The sequence below is a fragment of the Macrosteles quadrilineatus genome, unplaced genomic scaffold, assembly GCF_028750875.1.
Source record: "Macrosteles quadrilineatus isolate MER2022 unplaced genomic scaffold, UCM_ALF_1.0 Scaffold_8__2_contigs__length_117827958, whole genome shotgun sequence".
NCBI classification, from domain to species: domain Eukaryota; kingdom Metazoa; phylum Arthropoda; class Insecta; order Hemiptera; family Cicadellidae; genus Macrosteles; species Macrosteles quadrilineatus.
In genome coordinates this window covers 66,705,891-66,727,601 of record NW_026542601.1, presented here as the reverse complement: position 1 = coordinate 66,727,601, position 21,711 = coordinate 66,705,891, and the positions used below count along the sequence as shown (strand labels likewise).

At 33.7% G+C, this 21,711-nt stretch overlaps 1 protein-coding gene across 3 annotated transcripts in view; it reads left to right on the top strand.

The window, feature by feature from the left end:
* Positions 1 to 1,943: 1,943 nt before the first annotated feature.
* The window catches only part of LOC128999698 (sodium/hydrogen exchanger 9B2-like), a 56,670-nt gene continuing 36,902 nt past the window's right edge, over positions 1,944 to 21,711 (top strand). The window contains exon 1 of one of the 3 annotated variants that reach the window (XM_054426326.1): positions 1,944 to 2,223. In XM_054426326.1, coding sequence (XP_054282301.1) covers positions 2,082 to 2,223 — 142 coding nt within the window. In that variant the 5' untranslated portion in view covers positions 1,944 to 2,081. The other 2 variants (XM_054426327.1, XM_054426328.1) reach the window with 2 other exon arrangements.

Sequence of the window (21,711 nt, the reverse complement as noted above, 5' to 3'; positions counted from 1 at the left end):
GTTGTTCATACTGATGAATAGGTTGCGACTGATAGACAATAGGGTGATCAAGACACAACCTCGCCTTGGCTACAAAGCCGTGAGTAAAATCTCAAAATACTTATAGTGTCTAACTAGGCAAAAGTAAGATTGCAACTGGCAATTCTGTTTAAAAACAAATTACTTGAATAAATAATGTCCTAACAATGAGGGGACTCACGTGTCTAGTTCTTCACAGGCCGACACAATGTAAAATTATGCTAAAATAGGCTGCTGCTACTGACACGTACTCTTTTTTTCAGTGCTGCTGAGTTAAAACTTAAAGTTAAAGGATAACTAAAGTGGAATAAGAAACGAGTAAAAACTTAAACCATCATTGATCTTACATTAGGTTTGAGGTTTGCTACAGGAATCCAAAATATGGGTAAAGTGAAACCATTACCAAGGAAAATGAATTAATCGTAAACGTAAATGGTAAACGAATTATTTCACTGGTCCGAAAAACAGAATACATACTAGTATGTTTCTGTGTCCGAAAGTATAGTACGTATAGGCCAACATGTTTGAGATACATTTTTAATGTAACTGTAAAACATGTCTAAATCAGAAATTATGGTGATAAGTATATTCGAACCAGTGATAATTTGCTTATGTTTACGATCCATCATTTTCTGATATAATATCCGTTGACATTGATGCAATAAATATCGTAAAGGAATGTTTAAAAGTAGTTTTGAGTGTATAAAAAACTTAAAAAAAACTCATATCCAACTAGGTCTAACGGTATTTAGAGTATAGATATTTAGAGAAGTTCTGAGTTTAACAGTTGTATATTTATCTGTTTATTTGCCAACCAACCAACGGCAAAACCACTTTACAAATTACATTCAATACAATAACAAATCATGCTGTTGTGCAAATAATTACAAAAGCTTATCATGTCAGTTAAGTAGTTTTATTGTGGTTTGGGATTATTTTTAAGTGTTTATGGTTAGTTAAACAAAGTAAATTGTTTTACTGCTCTGTCGTGATTCAGACACATATCTGTTTAAGCTGAAGTGCAATGGTATTGATTTAGATTTAGACATCAAACCTAGGCCAATCCATACATATTTACTATTAATTTAAATTGCAATATAGACCCCTTATTTTTGGGCTATCAGATAATATAATAGGTACAATAGTGATTTCACAAAATTACGTTCTAATGATTGATATTAATACTGTACAGTAGTTCAAATAATCTTTCAATAAGATTTGAAATAATCTTGAAAGGTATTCTCTCACGCTGTATTTTTATTTGAGATTTTTGTTTAATTTAAATAAACATAAATAAAACAATTCATATTTAAGTAGTGGCTGTAATTTTATTTACCTAATTTCTTGACGTAATCAAAATTTTTGGTACATTTAATGCTTTGTCTAATAAAATTCGTCACGTTGCCTAAACTGTTACTTTTGTAAGCTTATTGAATAGAAATTGTTCATAGCTCCTTGTTTTCGTTCTTAGCTGATATTCCAAGGTTAGGATCACCCGAAGCCGTGCCATTCCACAACCAAAATTGACTGTAACCAACCGGTTAAAAGTGAAAGAGGCGTGAGAAGCAAAGGACGAGATTTTAGATTTTACGATGTGTCAAGGTAATGGAGTGGGGTAACAAATTATTGGCTTCACTCAGGACGTTAGATATGCAGAAATCGAGATTTGCCACCTGGGTAACAGTCGCCCGGGTGTCCTTGCAGAACTGTTTAGGGGGGAACTAGTTTTGATTAGGTTTTAGTTTTGTTTAAAGCAGTATAAAAGACGACCAATAAATAAAATGTATGATTATTGCGTGGTTCCCGAAACTGTCGCAAGTCAGTTGATATCCATAAGGCAGTGAAAGCAGCGCTATCAGCTGTTCCAAATTATCAATTAGCGGGGAGTGTTATCGTTTAGGTAGCGCTGGCTGTCGTCTGCTGAGTTCGAAACGCGAACGTTCAGAGCGCTACCACCGCTTTACGTTTGCACAGTAGTGTTTGAGGGGAGACATCATGATTTGCAGTGATTTTGTTTTTTGATCGAATTTTTCTAGCAAATAGAACCTTTCGCGGTTCCAGTGATGACTTCTACATCTGATAATCGTGCTGATAATGAACCAGAAGAAGAAGAAAAATATTCTCGCCCGGGTACGCCTTCAGAACAACATGATACTTTACTCTCTGAGGCAGACGACAGGAACGTCAAAATCAACAACTTCCCCAGTAAGTTTTAAATTTTGATTTATACTTTATTATTGACACTGCTAGAGATAATTTACATCCTATATTTATTAAACATCGATGAATTTTTATTCGTATTTTCTATACCCACTTGTTCATACGGCAACAATCAATAATCTTGGGAGTGGTGGTAGGGATCGTCTCCCTTTTAAATCACTAAATCAGCTGTTTCTGCTATATTGTTCGTCAATTCGTTTGTTAAGTTGTGCTAAACATGTAATATTCAGCATGAAATCATCAAAATGTGAGTAATTCTCTAGCTCGAATTATATAACTTAATGTTAAAAATCGTCTAATCTGACTCTATAATCTTTACAATGGAATTTAGTTATTACTATATTCATGGATATGCTTGTTATTAGGATTGGGATGGTTTGAGGTTATGTTTATTTACTGTGGTAATTTGAAATGTTTCTTTAAGTTTTTAAACAAGTTTGATAACCTATTCATAACGAAGTTGTCACTTTTCTGCGTCCAGATACCAACACATTCTGTAAAACACACTCAATAACTTAACATTCATTTTGAAATTTACCGAAACTTACTCCCTAGTTTGCCATGCAAATTCTTTCAACTTTCTCTGATAGTAAACAAAAGAATGTCTGTAGTCCACTTATTTCATTTGGAACTATTTCAATAAATTTTCCCAATGATTCATTACTATGCTGTAGGCTATAACTTAGCCTAAAAATAGTTTATGGCTTGGTTTACTGCCGCTGTCATACTCCCATTCCAGTTATATAAAAACAGTCATTCAGCATTCAGGTATGCTATTCAAGACACTCAATAATGTAACTTGTATTTTTTGAAAACATAACTTAATGTGCTCATTTATGATTAAGTAGGCCTAATCATAGTCCTAGTCCCGGTTAATATGTATTTTAGGGTTTGCACGCGATTTTTGAAATTTTTTTTCATTCTACTCGAAATTTAACGCTGATTCCGAAAATGACGTTCTTTTTCCGCGGAAAACGACCATAACGCGGAAAAACGACCAAAACGACCAAAATATTTTTTTTAACAAAACACGTCATGTGGGTACTCAAATTAACCGGAATATTTAGCAGATCACGACTATGCAAGAATTTTTTGGATCCGAGGTCAAATAAGCGAGATATTCACGAAAACGTGATACTACCAGCAATAACTCCAACTCACTAGGGGACAGGTGGGAATTCGGGGTTTTGGGTGGGGGAGACATCTAACGTGGTTTATCGTTGTAATTTAATGTGTAAAAAATAATGGGTAATTAGTCGGGAGAATTATGGGAGATATGCTTGAAATTGGGAAATTTTTCAGTACCAACCTATTCATTGGTTGTAGTAGCACTGCCATGTTGCTCGTTAGGTTAGGTTAGGTTAGGTTGGTTAGGTTAGGTTAGGTTGGTTAGGTTAGGTTAGGTTAGGTTAGGTTGATTAGGTTAGGTTAGGTTAGGTTGGTTAGGTTAGTTTGGTTAGGTTAGGTTAGGTTGGTGTGGTTGGTTAGGTTATGTTTGGTTAGGTTGGTTAGGTTAGGTTAGGTTGGTTAGGTTAGGTTGGTTAGGTTAGGTTGGTTAGGTTAGGTTAGGTTAGGTTGGTTAGGTTAGGTTAGGTTAGATTGATTAGGTTAGGCTAGGTTAGGTTAGGTTGATTAGGTTAGGTTAGGTTAAGTTAGGTTAGGTTAGTTTGGTTAGGTTAGGTTGGTTAGGTTAGTTTGGTTAGGTTAGGTTGGTTAGGTTAGGTTGGTTAGGTTAGGTTGGTTAGGTTGGTTAGGTTAGGTTTGGTTAGGTTGGTTAGGTTAGGGTAGGTTAGGTTAAGTTAGGTTATGCATAGTATCATCCCTTTTACCTGTTAAATTAAAACATAAACAATTATAATAAAATAATAACCAGCTGATCCTGATCAGCTGGTATTTTAAAACAGACAAAAGTTAGAGCAAAAATCCAAAATAGCATCGCATATTTACGTGAAAATCTCGCTTATTTGACCTCGAATCCAAAAAATTCCTGCATAGTCGTGATCTGCTTAATATTACGGTTAATTTGAGTACCCACATGACATGTTTTGGTAAAAAAAGAGTTTTTGGTCGTTTTGGTCGTTTTTCCGCGTTATGGTCGTTTTCCGCGGAAAAAGAACGTCATTTTCGGAATCAGCGTTAAATTTCGAGTAGAATGAAAAAAAAATTTCAAAAATCGCGTGCAAACCCTAAAATGCATATTTACCCTAGTCCCTTGGAAAATTTAAACTTACCTACAGTAACTTATTCAATGTTATATCCTAAGTTATATTCCTAAGTTATCTTTTTAAACATGGATGGGGACGTTATACTTGGCGTTAAGTTAGCACATAATATTACAGTAGGCTACTAAAGTCCTGGGGTTAAATTCGATAAATCACCATTAAATAACTTTTTGCATTGTGATAGGCCTGATGCCACTACCCACCGGTGTCACAGAAAACGTACTAATATAACCCAGAATGCCAACCGCATGGTAAAAAGCATTAAGCGTTTTGAGAGAGCTTTGCCTGTCAATCGGTAGGCAGCGCCACCAGCGTTGCCATGCAATAGCATAGCAACGCTGGTGGCGCTGCCTACGGATTGACAGGCAAAGCTCTCTCAAAACACTTAATGCTTTTTCCATGCGGTTGGCATTCTGGGTTATAGTAGTACGTTTTCTGTGCCGGTGTGGAGCTCGCCTTAAGCTGTAGATTTTACTTGCCGGTACGCAATAAAGGACCGTCGTCTCTAAAGCTTGGACGCTGGAATACCTCTTTCCCTGAAAACCCCATATTAACTTATTCCTAGGCCTACCCTTACTTAAACGTGCGTTAATGGCTTAGTTAAGGATGAACATTGTTTTTAGCATTTGTAGGATAAAACATTGAATCAGGGTTACCGGTACTCCATCTCCTTTCAAAATGTTATAATTCCGCTTGGTAGTTAAATACTCTTCCAGTAATATTCTAGCATTCATAATACCAATTTTCTTTATAGTAGCTGATTGGCACAGTTACATGAGTAGATCTAGTAATTCTACTTGCCAAATACCAGAACTATCTAGCTATAAATCTAAATCAAATACTGTAGGCTAAAAGATTTCACTGTACATGGTGCCTCAAACTGCTTAGTGCATCATGATTGATTTGTAGCAAACGGATTGATGTTTAAATTAATAATTACAACTTACGTCAATCAATCCAGTATATCTATGGAGGACGCACGTTTCAACCTTTAGGTCATCTTCTGCTCCGCGGTTGCACTAGGTTATTCCATACTTAGTTGCATTGTTGGTGTAGCAACCGCGTCAAATATTTTACATTGAGAAACATAGTCTGACGTAAACATAAAAACACAAAAACACGACACTGACAAAAACATTTAGTAAAACTATCACCGTGCACACTGCTGAACGGGCTCGGGACTGCGGCGGCACCCTTAGCTTAGTGAATGTCTGTAGGACAAAATTCTATGTGATCCTAAATTTAACGGTGTTACACATTTGTCTTTTAATTCAATTCAATTGTTATCACAAAAGTGATAGCCTACATTTGAAGTATGCCTAAGTAAAAAAGTTGGTTGAAAATGCTAATGATGACAAATTATGCTCACTTAGTTAAGTCAGTGTCAACGATCAATTATCAATTACTGTAGTTAAGATGGGGACGCCACCTAGGTGCGTATTTTAACCAATGGTGTGTATGATCTGTGTAGCTTTTCTACTGACTAAGATAAGCTGTTTCATCAGTCAGAATCATTTTATTTAGAGACCAATGATCAGGGACAGCTGGGTCCGGTTTTAAACCATCAAAAAGCTACTGACTTTACTCAGAATTAAACCGGTGACCTTTTGATTGCTAGGCGAGCATTTTAACCATTCAGCAATCCAGCCATGTCACATCTACAGAAAGGGAAAATTAAGAATTAATAGTGAATATAAATATTGGGAAGGTGTTTATTATGACGAATAGGTATAAATGCAGCGTGAATGTTTAAGAATTGAAACATGGCCTGGAGCTTTGACACTGACTGAGATCAGCTCATTTTTACTGACTGAGCTAATTTTTTAGTCCCAGTAATGAATTAGAAATGAGTGGTACTGGTACACCTATCATTCCTAGTTTATTTTTATTTTAGGCATATTTTTCAATTTTTAACAGTAAAAAATTCAATTTAAAAAAATGCAGTAAGTAATTGTGGTTTTTAATATGGTGGAGTATTTAGCTGGTCCCTATGTTTGTAGAGGAATGAAAGAGTATGATCCATAATAGTAGACTACTTGAAGTATCTGTTTAGTGATTGTGTTCATCTTTGTCCATTAACATTATTACCCAAGACCGTAAAAAACCATTGAGGTTCTTTTTTCTCTATTTTTTTAAAACATTAAATACATATAAGTAAGGTAGTCTAAATTGGAGGCTTGCTATTCCAACCGATGACTTAAATCCTTAATTGAGGGCTGTTCGTAAATTTAGGTCTATATCAAGCTTTTGTTGCAGCGATGTAGATAAAATCTGAGACGAACGGCATACTATCCTTTACTATATTAACTAGAATTCTAACCCATTCTCACTGATATACAATGACTATATTCTTGCCAAAGTAGCCGAAAAAGATGTTATGAAAATTCTACCCCCCCCGCCAAGTATGAACCGCCCTCTGTGATATGTTAACTGGCTACTAAAAAAGCTTCAAAAATAATCTCTCTAAGGATAAACGCCTATCGATTAAAAGCCGAGTATTATAGCCTAACTACTTGTCCACTTTTCTGCTTTAAAAATTAAGTTTGGGTTAAACAAAGTAAAAAAAAACATTACTTTTAAGACTGTTCGTTTGGCTAATGCGAGACCTAGAAATGTAAGCCAAGACTAGGAATAGGTCAGTTAAATGCAGCTTCCATAGGTGACTTGTTAGGTTATAATGTTAAGTTAGGTTATGTAATACGTCGGAATATTAACTTGACTGTAAGGGCCCTTTCACACTAGGCCACTGGTTGCCAGCCACAGCTTAAGCATTGTTCTAAATGAGGGCCTTCAGACGCAGCCACTGCAGTTACCAGTCAGGACGCAGTGGCGGCAACTCGTCACAGCGCATTGAATTAAAAGGGAGCCTTCAGACGAAGCCACTAGTGGCCGCCTCCGTGAAACTGCTTTCATTAACTATTTTGGGGTAAACAGTCAGTTCATGTGCAGACAGACGCACTTTTGTGCTAGTTGTGGGGTAGTTTTGTGATGAACTGTTTATTTGTTGAATTTAAAACACAGTTATAAAAAGCATTAAAACAGATTTTTATAGCTAAACATTTCATCAAATGACTCCTAAAAAACAGTAAAAGAATTTTTTTGGCAGCACTCAGTTCGTCAAACAATGTGTAATAAAACAATAAAAGCAATTGTCCTTCCTGGAGGTTAGTATTGGCTGAACATGGAATATATGTCTGCGTCTTCGCTTTCTTTTCTTGATTAGTTACGCAAGAAGAAGGAACTTTTGATTGCTTGTCAGCATTTTCTCGACTAGTTGTACGGTGGCTATTGGTGGAGTGGTTTTTCATTTACCTGTGTTTATTTTTCAACTGCAGTTACCTGGCTGGTAGCTCTCGTGTGCAAGGGCCCTACGTATGTAAAATAAACAATTTTTATTTAAATCTGAAAATAACCCGTGCAAAATATGGTCTTACTCACACTATTAAGGAAATTTAGCAACAGGGAGTATGAGAGGTAAGTAATACTGTGGTGTGCTAATAGCCTAGTGGTTAGCGCCTCGGTCTTCAGTGCAAGTCCGGTGCTAATTCAGCATTAATTTAGAAGCACTTTAAACTGCTGTAAATTTTGCTACTTCCTAATTTTTTCTTGGTCAGCTATAGGCCTATCTAAAAGTAATTGAAATTCTCTCTCACTAGAAACACTTGTAAAGCTCAAACACACTAAGTTAAACTCATTTATTATACAACTTTGGACTACTAATAATTGAAATGTTGATAGCCTAGAATGAAACAAGCAAAATTGCCCAATTTGATTAAAATATATCCATAAACAAGCAAACTACAACAGTTTTTTTTTATTCTTCATAAGAATAATATGGGAATTTTTAATTTGCAATTTTTTAAATTATCTCTGTAACCGTTAGGTATACAACAACGCTTCAGTATACAAAATTATTTTTTTTTTAACTCTACAAAATGTTTTTGAAAGAAATTTTGAAATTTTGTGTTTTTAGAGTCAAAAATGGAAAAACCTATTCTTACCCAATAAACCACCGTTCCCATAGTCTGACCATGCTGGTTTGCGAACTTGTTCAAATAAATGTAGGTTTAAAAACGTTTGTACCAGATTTAATCAAAATCGGACCATTTTTGCTCTAGTTATCGCGCTAACGGACATATACATTTTATGAATTTGAACGAAGGGTATTTTTGGCCTCTGGGGACCTCAAAATGAAAAAGTAAATCGGTCCTGGGTCTAGGTCTTACCATGAGACCTAAGGTAATAGCTTATTCCCTATATGGGAAATTCGCTACAAGGAGAGTAGGAACACTGATCCCACACGTTCCCCCACCCTACTACCGTACTCCACTGTCCATCCCACACGAAACTACTAAGTCTTTAGATGCTAACCACTAGTCTAGCAACAACAAAAATTATTAATCTACTGCAGCATATCCTTTCATTTTGTGATCAAATATCAACCCACAATCATAATACAACTCACATAAGTCATGCTATAGTTAGAAAAACATTGCTCTCTCTCTGCAGTTTTTGTCTGACTTTTAATGTTATTTTTTTCATTATGATCCTTTAATCATGATGAGTAAGACTAAAATTATGTTTTAAGTTTTCATACAAATTCAATTAAAAATTCTATTGAGCTGCATGTGCTGAAAAATTTACTTAAATGGATTGACATATGAATTTTACTGTCACTAAATTAAACAATTAACAAAAGGGTAACAAATGTAAATGATTTATATTTCTTTCATCCGATATTGTACATCACACCTATCAATACTTGTAAGTGTGGTGCATGTAGTATCTGTATGAAGACCCTGACCCAGTTATCATATCAAGTGTTTCACAGGCTTGAGTCAACCAAGTCTTGATAATTGATTTGAATCTGGTCTCAAGTCCTCTCTATCCGTCACGTTCCAATTTATCACCTTCATCTTCTAACTTTGCCTCAATTTTGTGGAAATCCTCAGCTTTTCATTTGGATTTTACATGTTAGTGTTCGGTTTTGTATGTTTTGTCTCACGTTTAATTTTTTCGAGCGTTCTTTGTTACTATACAAGAAAAATCTACCTTCATCAAGAATCTATTATTGGCAGGATGAATTTTTAGATTTTAATATGAGCTTTTTAACTAGCGTAGGCTACTCCATTACCCAGTCACTCATAGTTCATTGTACCAAATCTATAGTGTTGGTATAAAAAAATTAATACACCATGAAATACTTTTAACGAGCAAAGGTTTATTAGCTAGAGTGCAGTTCTCCTCTAATTATAGACCTATGTTCAAATTTCATTATTCACGAATGGCAATTTGCACTCTGATATATGTAGCCAGGAGGTTTACGGCGTACCTATTGAGCCTTTAAGTCCTTTATTGTACAGAAAATATATATATATTCTACATTAGAATTATTGCTTAACATTGGAGACCTCCCGCCTCGAAAACCTAATAATTATTTTAAATAAATTGTTGTATGTTATACAAGGTGTCCCTTGAAGAGGCTGCTTTTTGATTAATTAGAACAAATTTGCGAAGAAACAAAATAAGAACAAAATTAGCAAACCAGTTAACAGCTTGCAAACCAGCTTGCTTAGTTAAAAAGTGTATAGTGATAACAAGCCATCCGTTTGATATAGGGTTGTAGTTGGAAAATAAATTGCATTTATCGTTTACCACTATCCTATAACTTTAATTACTTTAAATTTGTTTACTTAGACAGCATTGTAAAAAAATCTAGAATTTATTTTAGTGGTTCTGCAACGGTCAATTACTGTAAAAAAATACACTATTTTTTATGTTTAGCCATGTTCTGACTAAATTTATTATTTTTTATCAACTTTTTGTCTTTGAATATACAAATTCAAGAAAATAAGTCAATTCTTTCTAGCATTTAATTCTACTACAGTCCTGGATTTTTACAATATAAAACTCATCAAGTATGTCAAAATTGTAATATTTTATGTAGGTTTTAGCTGAGTTACAGCTATAGGGGGGAGCTTTGAGGCCAGTTAGAGATGATTCGAGGCTAGGGGCGATGAGACTCATGATTACAGTGCTCAACAAACACCCAGTGATTACTGTAACATTCCTCTCAATTCTCTCTTTTCTTATTAGCGAATTTCTCTACTGGAAAGCAGCTATCACCGTTGTCTGTAATCTCCACAGTAAAGCCTAGGTCTGGGACAAAACTGTACATGTCATCTTTAGATCCTTAGACCTAAAAAATACCCCCGCTGCAGCAAACCTACCGACTAAGCTAATTTCCATTTCTCTGAATGATTTTCAATTAAGTCTATTTAAATAACATTAGGTTTAACGAGTACCTAGGTTTTTGCTGCTTCTGTAGAACCATGATAACAAGACTCTCACAGGGATCATAAAAAAATACTTGTTTTCAAGGTTGACTTCTTATCGAGGTTTACAGTAACATGTGATTAGGGGTAAAATAATTTCAAGGGGATTTGAAAATGACCCTTGTTATCAAGGGTGACTTGTTATCGAGGGTCTTCTTATCGAGGTTTTACTGTACAAGGAAACTGAAACTAATTAAGTCTGTTTCAGTAAAATATTAATAGCTAAGTATAAAATAAATAAATTTGCCAAGTTTGATCAAAATATACGCCTATCCATATACAGGCAAACTACAACATCTATCTATATATACAGTATAATACTCTAAGCCGATTTTTGTAAAAACAGAACTCCTCCCTCATTTTTGGACCGATTTTTAATGATTAAAGTGTCAAACAAATTGCTCTGATCCCTTGGGAGAAATGTTGCTTCGATAACTTCACCAACTAGTGATATAAACATCACACCTTATATTTAAAACGCCTAAAGCCGCATTAACACAAAACCATTGCGCCAATTTGGCCTTGTGTTAACACAGCTCAAGGGCTAATCAGGAACTAATAGAAAATCAGCTGTAAACATTTTCACCGATAAATAATAATTTTATAGCTATCACATGTTCAATTAATTGTTGGTTTGAACAGTAGAAGAGGAGGATGCTTTGTTATATTTTGTTGAGGCAGGGAAAGTTGGGATATTTTGCACTATTCACAGATTTGGAAGAACAGGTTGGTAGCACTGGAGCTGGTAGGAGATATGATAATGTCAATGTAGTTGAGGTAGGGAAAATGGGGATATTTTGCACTATTGGCAGAACTGGAGGAAGAACAGGATGGTAAGCCTGGAGCTAGAAAGAAACATGCTAATGTCAATGTAGTTGAGGTGGGGAAAATGGAGATATTTTGCACCATTGGCAGAACTGGAGGAAGAACAGTTATGTAGGTCTGAAGCTGGAAGTAGATATTGATAATGTTAATTTAGTTGAGGCAGGGAAAATGGGGATATTTTGCACCATTGGCAGAAATGGAGGAAGAACAGGTTGGTAGCACTGGAGCTGGAAGGAGATATGATAATGTCCATGTAGTTGTTGAGGTAGAGAAAATGGGGATATCTTGCACCGTTGGCAGAACTGGAGGAAGAACAGGTTGGTAGCACTGGAGCTGGAAGGAGACAGGATATGGTCAGCTTCATTGTTTACAAATGCAGTGGCCGGGTCAGTTAGTGTGTGTGTAGTGTAGCCTTACAATGCCCAGCAATAGTGCCTTCCAGTTAGATGGTATGTGTTTTATTGTTGTTTTAATACTATTCTTCTTTTTAGCTGCAATCTCTTTTAGCAATGAAATTTCCCTTCAATGATTTGTTTGTAGGCTATTGGGTGTTATTTGCAATTAGTTCTGCTAACCATTTTATGTAGGTTTTTGTGATAGGAAGTTTTCATGATCAAGAATAGAAAATAACAGGTTGAAATAACTCATTCCTAGAAATATTAATCTAGTTTCTAGTTTAGTCCAATTAACATGTATCAGGAACATTTTGTAATGTTCAATAAATCATCAGCAAATTTCTGAGACAGAGTACATTTATATTTTACAATTAAAATAGAACTTCCTGTGCAAATAGTTTCTATTGGAAAGTTAAATTAAATTGCAATTTAATTTTCTCCGAAGGAGTCTTAAAAGGATTAAACACCATTTGAAGTCTTTAATCTCCTTGTAGACTGAGATGGTATGAGGTTTCTTCAACACTTCCTTTCTTCACCAGCCATTTCCTTTAACTGTGTTTTGTCGTTTATTTTTAACCACTTTTTGGGTTTTATGACATTTTTTTATTAAAATGACACCTTTGTTGGGTAGCCTATGCCTGAGGATTGAAATTTTTTCAGACTTTATTACCTCACAAAACACAAACTATCAATTTATTGTTTTAGTATGTTTTTAAAGTGCAATAAAATCAATACTCTTTGATTTCAATATAAAAATTGCAGTTTTTTGTTAAATTTTTAAGGATTAAAATGTGTAAGCCGTTCCATTTTATAAAAAAAAAATATTTTATTGCATGCTTTTGTTCAAGAGAGCTAAAAACACAGAGTAAGTAAACTGTTGGACGAAACCAATGTTTTAACTTTACTTCATAGTGCAGACTTCTATCGTGAAAAGGTTTTATAATAATAATTTACACGTGTTAATTAAATTGTTTAAATGATAAATATGTATTCAGAAAGGTTTAACCTAGGGTGGTGTTTTATCATGAAATAATGCTATATGAGTGTAGGGTTGTACAGGATTTCAGTAGTGTTAGAGCTAATCTTCTAAATTCAGTATATTAAAAAAATTCACTTTCAGCACATTCGGTTGGTAGGTATTTATAATGACAATTTTCATACCTACAATTTTGGTCTTAGGGGATTTGTATTTACAACTAATATCAACTCACTATAACTACTAGACAAATAGTACAAGTTCAAACTGTGATCTGTAAACGAATCAAGATGAAATGAATCATAGTTTATTTTGTTATTGAAAAGGTCAAAGCAAAGACCAAAGTACATCTGTCAATATGATATCCACAAAAGATAAGACTTTATAGATAACTTTTAAACAATGCTACTCAGAAATCTGGCAGTTTCTGCACATACCAAATATCATCCTAGTGGGGGTGCTACATTTGCCTGTGTGAAGGTAAAACTAGCAATGCTTATGATACAAGAGTAAATATTCGTTGAACTGTGATTTACTTAATGGGTTTGGTCTTCCATTACTGCTTTTGTGCTAAAGACAATTTACACACTTTCAAATTTATGTACATACACATTCCATTTATTCATCTCCTCTACAAACTAAAAATTTAAAGGTTACATAGATATTTTACATTCATTGTAATACTAATATGTGAGCTAATGCTCAGTTTTATCAGCTGTAGTGTGGATTAATCAGCTGTGAATGCAAGAATGTACAGATTGTGATCCACTTTTCTGGAGAAAGCTGAAAGTGCTCTAGTTACCTCCTTGAATAGGTAACTGTTATTCCTAATATGTGCATTTTAAATTGATCTACTCTACATCACTAAATCATTCTCATGTCCAAATTATGAATACTAATGTGTTTAAATTGACACCATTTAAAATATTTTTTTGGGATTTTTAAAATGATTTTTTGATTGCAATTATGGTTGTTATGTTACATTATCATTGAGCAGCTAAATATTGGATATTAGTAATCATTTTTTTCAAAGTATGATTAATTTTCCACCATTACATTTTATTATAGGGACGAGGTTTTGACTCTGGACTATTATTTTTATTTGTATTAAATTCCCTTATAGTCACAGTAGATTTGTTGATGATGCATTAAATCAAATTATTTCTTTGAAGATTGTAAAAAGGTATACAACTGTACAATTTATATATGTTCTTTAAGTTTCAAATCTCTAAGAATTGCTTGAAGGACCATGTAAAGGAAGGTAGATTAATACACCATTCTGATTAATACACAGTTCTTTAATGCATATTATACTTGTAACCCACATGATAATACATATAGATCTATTTTCAAATTTATCTACTGTGTTAGCAATTTTTTTTAGAAGTAGCTTTTACCATGGGAAAGACCTAGACAGGGACTGATTTACCTTATCACCCTAATTTAAAGTCCCCAAAAACAATATTTGTTCAAATATTTGTGTCCATGAATTGGGGTAACTCAAGCAATTTAGTCCAGTTTTTATGAGATTTGTCATGAATATGTAAAGCTGGATAAACCTTATTGGGTTCGCAAACAAGCAAGATCGGTTATGGGGTTTTGAAATTTTTCAGAATTGGTTTAATCAAATTTTTTATCTATAAAACGATGAAAAGCCCAATTTTCATTACAGTCATTGTGTAGAGATTAAAAAACAAATAATTTTGTACGTTGAAACATTGTTGTACAATTAAATGTTACGTAGAAAAAATGAGTTGTAGAAAATAAATCTGTTGTAGTTTGCTTGTTTATGGTATACATTTTGATCAAAAGTTTATGAAAAAACTTTATTTCATTCTTTACAATTGGAATTTTACAAATTGTTGCAGCAAACCTAAGTCCTAGTAAAATTTGATGTTATTTAAATGGGGAATAAATATGACTTGTTTCTGGAAATATTTTAGTAAACATCCAATCTGACATGAAAGATTCTTACTCTGCAGGATCGCTGTGGCAGGTGTATCTATCCCAGTATCTATAATTCGCTATATTGGTGTCACAAATGTAGAAATTATATTTTGTAAAACTCTAGTAACTTCACATAGTGTACTTCTTGATCATCCATTATAGTTATTACTTGTTAATAGCTCACAAAAATTAAACACCAATATCCCAGTCTCAGTTACAACGTTTTGTGTATAAGTCAGAGTATTACGGTGATTTCAAAGGTGACAGAGTTTAATATGACTTCAGCTTATTGTTACAAAGTGTCAATAACACCTTTGTAGTGACTGCTTGACAAGGATATCAGGCTATGTTAGTTCTGCTCATATAATTTATTTGAATTAAATGCAACTGATAATATGCCTGAGTACAAACTGTGTAGTTTAAGATGTAGCAATGTAGCCATAAAGTATTTGGTTTCTAATAATATTTTGGTCAGTTATACAGTACATCTAAAAATGTTTTCTTGTAAAATATTTTATTCTACTTGAATAGAAAACTTTTTTAATATTTCATTTTATAAATAAGCGATGCAGGTGAATAATTAGCAGATTTATATAGACTATCGTTTGTGATGTCATTGGTTGAGATTTACAACCTGTGGTTTACATACCTCAACCTCTACAACTGTTAGGTAACTTATTGGTTCCCATGGTTTCTGCACATTTAGTTCATGGTCACAAAATGAAACAAGAACACTCCTCATACATTTTCCGCCGTCCAGTAGTCTTAAAACTACAAATTGTGATACATTAAGCAAACATAAACATACATACATTTTATGAATGCAGATCACTGGCTAGTGATTTGGAAACTAATACACCCACATGACAATTCTTTTCTATTTTTGAATTTAAACTAGGTATATGACTGATTATATCTGTTTATAAACAACAAAAAGTACAATAATTTAAAACTGTTTTAAATGGGAACACACTCAGATAGTAGACGCAGTATGGATTATCAAAACTCCTGATTTGGGATGCGCTTCTCAAAGAATTCACTGATCCCATTAACTTACACCTGTGCCGTTAACCGTTTATTATAAGTGGGCCTCTCCCATCTAGCACTGCCACTGGTGAACTGGCACACCACTCCTAGCTCCTGACTGAGACAGTGAAGTGATGCCTCCCGGCCGGAGATGATTCCTTTTGTTTAGCCTTTGGTTAGACTTGGTCCACCACACTAACTACACTGGTCAACTAAAAGCCTAACTATAGTATTTTTAATCCTAACTTCTAGTATTTAGCCTTTGTAAAGTATAATTCAGCCATTTTTGTTGGGTTATGAAAGCCTGCTTTTGGTCGATGTATATCGGCCTTTGGGGTTTCGAAAGTTCAAGAATAGTTACATTGTCAAAAAAACATTGATTAAAAACATAAAGTTTAGGAAATAAGTCGTATTATATAATACAAATTAATCTTATTAAGTAAAAGTTTATCAATGTTAGTCGCTTTTAATATAAATTTTTCCCTTTTGCTGCATTGTGTTTTTTTTTCAGTCACAAGTTTCCTTTCTATTACTTACACAACAATTTTATATCTTGCCATCTATTTTGCACCACTCAATTTTCAAGTTGCACTTTTATAATCATTTCTATTTTGGGACTTTTACCTTAAAATTGATGTTTTTCTCCATTGTAATTTACATACAGTTGTAAATGCTGGTGTACTGTTCTATGCTGTGAATAAAATACCCCCGCCGCAGCGAACCTGCAAACTAAGCGAATTTCAATTTGTCCAATTTTGGATTCATACTAAAATATTCCTACCGACGTATTTATTTTCCAATTGAATATCATTAGATGTAACGAGTATTAAGGTTTTCTGCTATGTGGTAAAACGTGTTTTCTTTTCCGACCAAATGTTAATGAATACCAAGGTGAAATGAATAAATTTACCAAATATGATAAACATATCCATAATAAGCAAACTAGGGGCCTACAACAGTTTACTTAATTTCCATAAAATAACATGATAATTTTTAATTAAAATTTTTTTCAATTTTCTTCATAACCAATATTGTGCAAAACACTTTAATTTACTAAATTATTTTGTTTTTAAGCTCGTCAAAATGGCTTAGAGAGCAGTTGGGATTTTTTTTAGGGTCAAAAATGGGAAAACCAAATTTTTACCCCATAAACCCCTGTTCCCACATAAGATCCGATCATGCTGGTTCATGGACTCATTCAAGTTACACCGTCCTACACTTTCAAACTAAATTTTCTCGAGTTATCGCTTTCATAGGGACAAACATACATATATAGCAATTTGAACAAATAGTGTTTTTTGCCTCTGGTGACATAAAATTGAAAAAGGAAATCGGTCCCAAGCCTAGGTCTTACCGTGCCACCTACAGTAATAGCTACCGAACTTCCCCATAGGAAAACTCGCTGAAAATTGAATTGAATCAGTCTTGGATGCCCAAAGGCTTAAACCATGGTATTTTATGGTAACCAATAAGTTAACATTTTGTACCCAAACTCACAAAACTGGAAAAATCCTAACTGCATAGTGCATAATATACAGTTTGAGCATTATAATGTTCGGCTGCAGTCAGCGTCTAGTCACAGTTTAGTCTACTTCCTTATCTTTGCCTAGCAATGCTTCTGCGAAATGATATCAGATGTGACTCATGCTGCTAAATAGCAGAGTTGTCATTCTGTACACACTGCTTCTCAATATTCTGTGGCTTATTACAGCAAGGCCTTGACAATGGCTCAATCAACGCCTATAGTTAGTAACTTAGAATAATATCTGCGGTTAATTTCAACCTAAATATTCCACAAAAGCTTTTGGTTCAAATTTATACTTAACAGATTTTTGGATAAAATCAGGAAATTTGCACTCATTGTACAATGTAGCAGATTTAAATATTATCCCTACTTTCCTCCCCTGAGAAATTTAAGTTTACATCCGCCTAAAGTTGGTGCAGAGTGCAGAATTCTATATTGCTGAGTTGAAAAAATAATGTTGTTTTAGTTTATTTTCACCGAGCTGATTTTTAATTAATTATTGAGCATTATTTGACTTTACTTATTATTATTACTTATTATTACTTGACTAATATCTTTGACTATTAATACAAATCATACTTCAGTATCCAATAGTCAATGCTATTATTTAAAAGTTATTGTATTTAAGTTACTTGAATATAGTATTTTTTACAAACTAGTTGATGACATTCATGAAATTAAGGTTTTATTTTCCCTAAGATTTTGTTCAAAATGGGAATTACAAAAAACTAATGTAAGACAACCACTTTTGAAGTATTATTTTTCAAACAGTGTTTGCACTACATATTTTATTTTATTGTTAATTTTTAATATATTTTTACATAATATTTATAACATTTTAAAATATTTTTGTTTATAATTTACTAGCTGTGTACCCGTTCTACGCACGGGGATCTTATAATATTCAGTTGAAACCTTCTTATATAACGAACAGCAGTTGGTTTGCATATTTTAAGATATGCTGGCCAAACTATTATACATAGCTTCATTTTATGTTGTTTTTTGTTGTTCCGGATCGGTATGACAATCAATAAAAGGTTAAATTACCTCTGTGTCTGCCGGTCGATCCTATAACGGTAGGCTTACTTTTATTTTTACTATCTGATCTCGTTTGCATGGCTCAATCACGTCCTGGTTGAAGTTCGTTCGCTACGCTCACTCACCTGTATGTTGGAGCTCGTTCGCTGCGCTCACTTTCCTTCAGGTTAGCTCGTTCGCTACGCTCACTCGCCTCCAGGTTGCAAATTAGCTGTTGTCATAAATGTAAAAGAAATAATAGTGCTAGTGCTGCACCCTGTTGGTAATCCTTGTAACTTTAATGCTATTGAACATCACAGAACAGAACCAACTTGTTTAATTGAAACAGCTGTTAAGATTCAATAATTTCATTTCTCATAAGGTTAACATGGGCTTCCAGAAATTCCACGTCAAAAATCGACAAAAACTTGATTTTCAAGGGTTTACTGTTAAATATCTAACTGTCTCATATTCGATGAAATACGTCTAAAACCATCTCATATATGTATAGTATTTGGAAAATAAGTTTCAGGCGGGACAGTGCTATAGTTATTGAGGAGTAGTTGTAATAAAGTGCGTATTTTAGCGTTACCAAGAGAATGACAGATAGACAGACAGACAGACAGACAGACAGACAGACAGAAATTGAGATAAGGTTTGATTCGGTTTCTCTGACCTATGAAATGTAAAAATAACCAAAAAGTTCATTATTCTAAGCAATGTACAGACAAAACTCTAATTTTATTTATATAGATTAGAAATCAAGTTCAGTATTAAGTAGTAAAGACAGTTCTAAATGTTTGAAAATTGATTATAAGTTGCAGAACATAAGCAGTTACATAGTACATTTTACGCTATTTTAAAACAGTTAAGATGGTAAAATTTTAGTGGTTGTATTATTGAACTTCACCCCTATTTAGCTAGTTAATCAAAAATCCACAGGAAGATATATCCCATATAAATTTCTCTAAAGGTTTTAATTGATCCAAATCACATATTTTAAAATTTTCCCACACAAACTATGGAAATTTCTTGTTTGTCCTCTGAGAAAATGTCCAAATAGCAGAAGAGTTCCATAGGAACCACCTTAACTTCAGATGAATGTGTGCTTTGTACACAAAAACAGATAAGGGGTCAAAGTTCACCTTTGGTGACAAGGTTTCATGTACAACATAACCTATACAAGTCAACATTAGTGTTTGGACATGAACAGAACTTACAGTACCTTTGGTGAGTGGTTTAATTCAATTACTAGTCAAATACTTGTTACACAACCCATCTTTATCTTATCTTGTGTGAAATTGTTGAATCATTGTGTGGAATGGTAATTTAAAGTGGCCAGCAGTGTTTGATTTAGTAAGTGCTTTGGCAAACCCTAAATTTTGTTTGCAATTTCTAATCTTCATCATTAGAACAGTAATGGCTAAATTTAGATAAGATCGAATTATTTACTAGTCAATGTTGATTTAGTCTTATTATTCATAACCTATAAGTTGGAGGCACAAGATTTCATGCAAATTTGTAAAAGCTTGCAAAATGTCAAATATTTTGCTACTATTACATGAATTTATTGTGACAAATAAAACTTTTTTTTTTTTTGTGGGTATAAGATTAATAAAGGACAGAAACATGTGTTGAAATTGATGTAAACGATAAAAGAGGTAAATGGCATTCAAAATCGAATCGATTATCATTTACCAAGTTTTCTATATATTTACTGTCTCTGTCTCGTTAAAATAGTACGGGTGTAAATATTTGTTTCAAGTTTTGTTATGCGTGTTGTACTCACTTCCCATAAAATATGTCACCAACTCCATTTATACACTCTACTTTGTTAGCGACTTTTACAATTTCCTTACAAGGATCATTCAAACAGAAACTAAAGATGTGACGTTGAGTGTGGCACTCTGTTCTAGGGACTTCTAGGGATCAAATACTCAATCGAAATTTGCTTATAGCTATGATTATGAAAATTTGCCAAATGATGAAAGCTTAAATAGTGTCACAAAGTAAGGTAGAGCGTTGTTATCTAACACTAAATACTGATTGTACCCATGAGTCATTTGCCAAGATTGAATAAACACTTTTGTGGTGTTTGTTAGACTCAATCAATTTGTGGTTAAACACAGTTTGATGATTAGTATTCTAATTACACTCTTGGTTCTGTGGTAACCTCAGAGCTCTATATTGGCCAGTGTGGAGAGATAAACAACTAGTATTAATCGTTCCATGACTCTGGAGAATTTCTCTTTCAGGAAGGTTATAGTGCAAAAAATGTAGTTGGTAATATTGGGTGAGAGAAACTTGAGGGATAGAAACATTTTTCATTCCTAAATGTTCAGTGTATGAGTAGTGTTGACCACTATGCTGGAATTAAGTACGTACCAAGATTTTGTATAATCAAGGCTGGCAGGCTTTTTTTAAGTTATGAATAGTAAGCTTGCTCTCTGTCTCTCTGTTTGGCGATTTCGCAAGAAAAAAGGGTTTGTTTCCCTCTCATTTAACATGCAAGATCGGAGCAAAGATCATAAATTGACATTCTAATTAAATAATGATTTAATTAATTTAATTTAATTTTTGGGGTGTCTTCAATTGGACCGACTCAATTACAGTAATTACAGGATATGCAGTGATGTTTATTTATTGGTTAACAGTATTAGAACTTATAATAGTTAAATGTTTATGGCTAGGTCCTGGCAGTCTGGGAACAAATTTCGCTAACCAGCAATGACATTTTTTTAAAGTTTTAGCGAATTTACCATGAAGGGAATATGCTATTTTCATAGGTTTCATGGTAAGACCTATTCACAGGACCGATTTACTTTTTTGTTTCGATGTTTTATGTTGATACTACTTTTCCAGTTATTTCCAAAGTAAACCATTTTACATCTCGTGGGATTCATATTAATGTAAGCTTAATGACAAACATTTATCTATGTTTTTACTTTGTATGATTGTTTGGTTACCACTTGGAATATAGTTAAAGTAAAAAATATACATCCAAGAACATACATTAACATGCTAAACTACTTAGTTCACACAAGGTCACTAACACTTATGTGTGAACACTTGTTTGACTACTGAGGTAGGAATTAGTATTTTTTTTATTTGATACTGTAAATGAATGTTTCAATCATGTAGAGAATAATGTTTTTGCTTTGGTAACGTTTTATAGTTCAGGACTATAAAAGGCCTTGTGATCCTG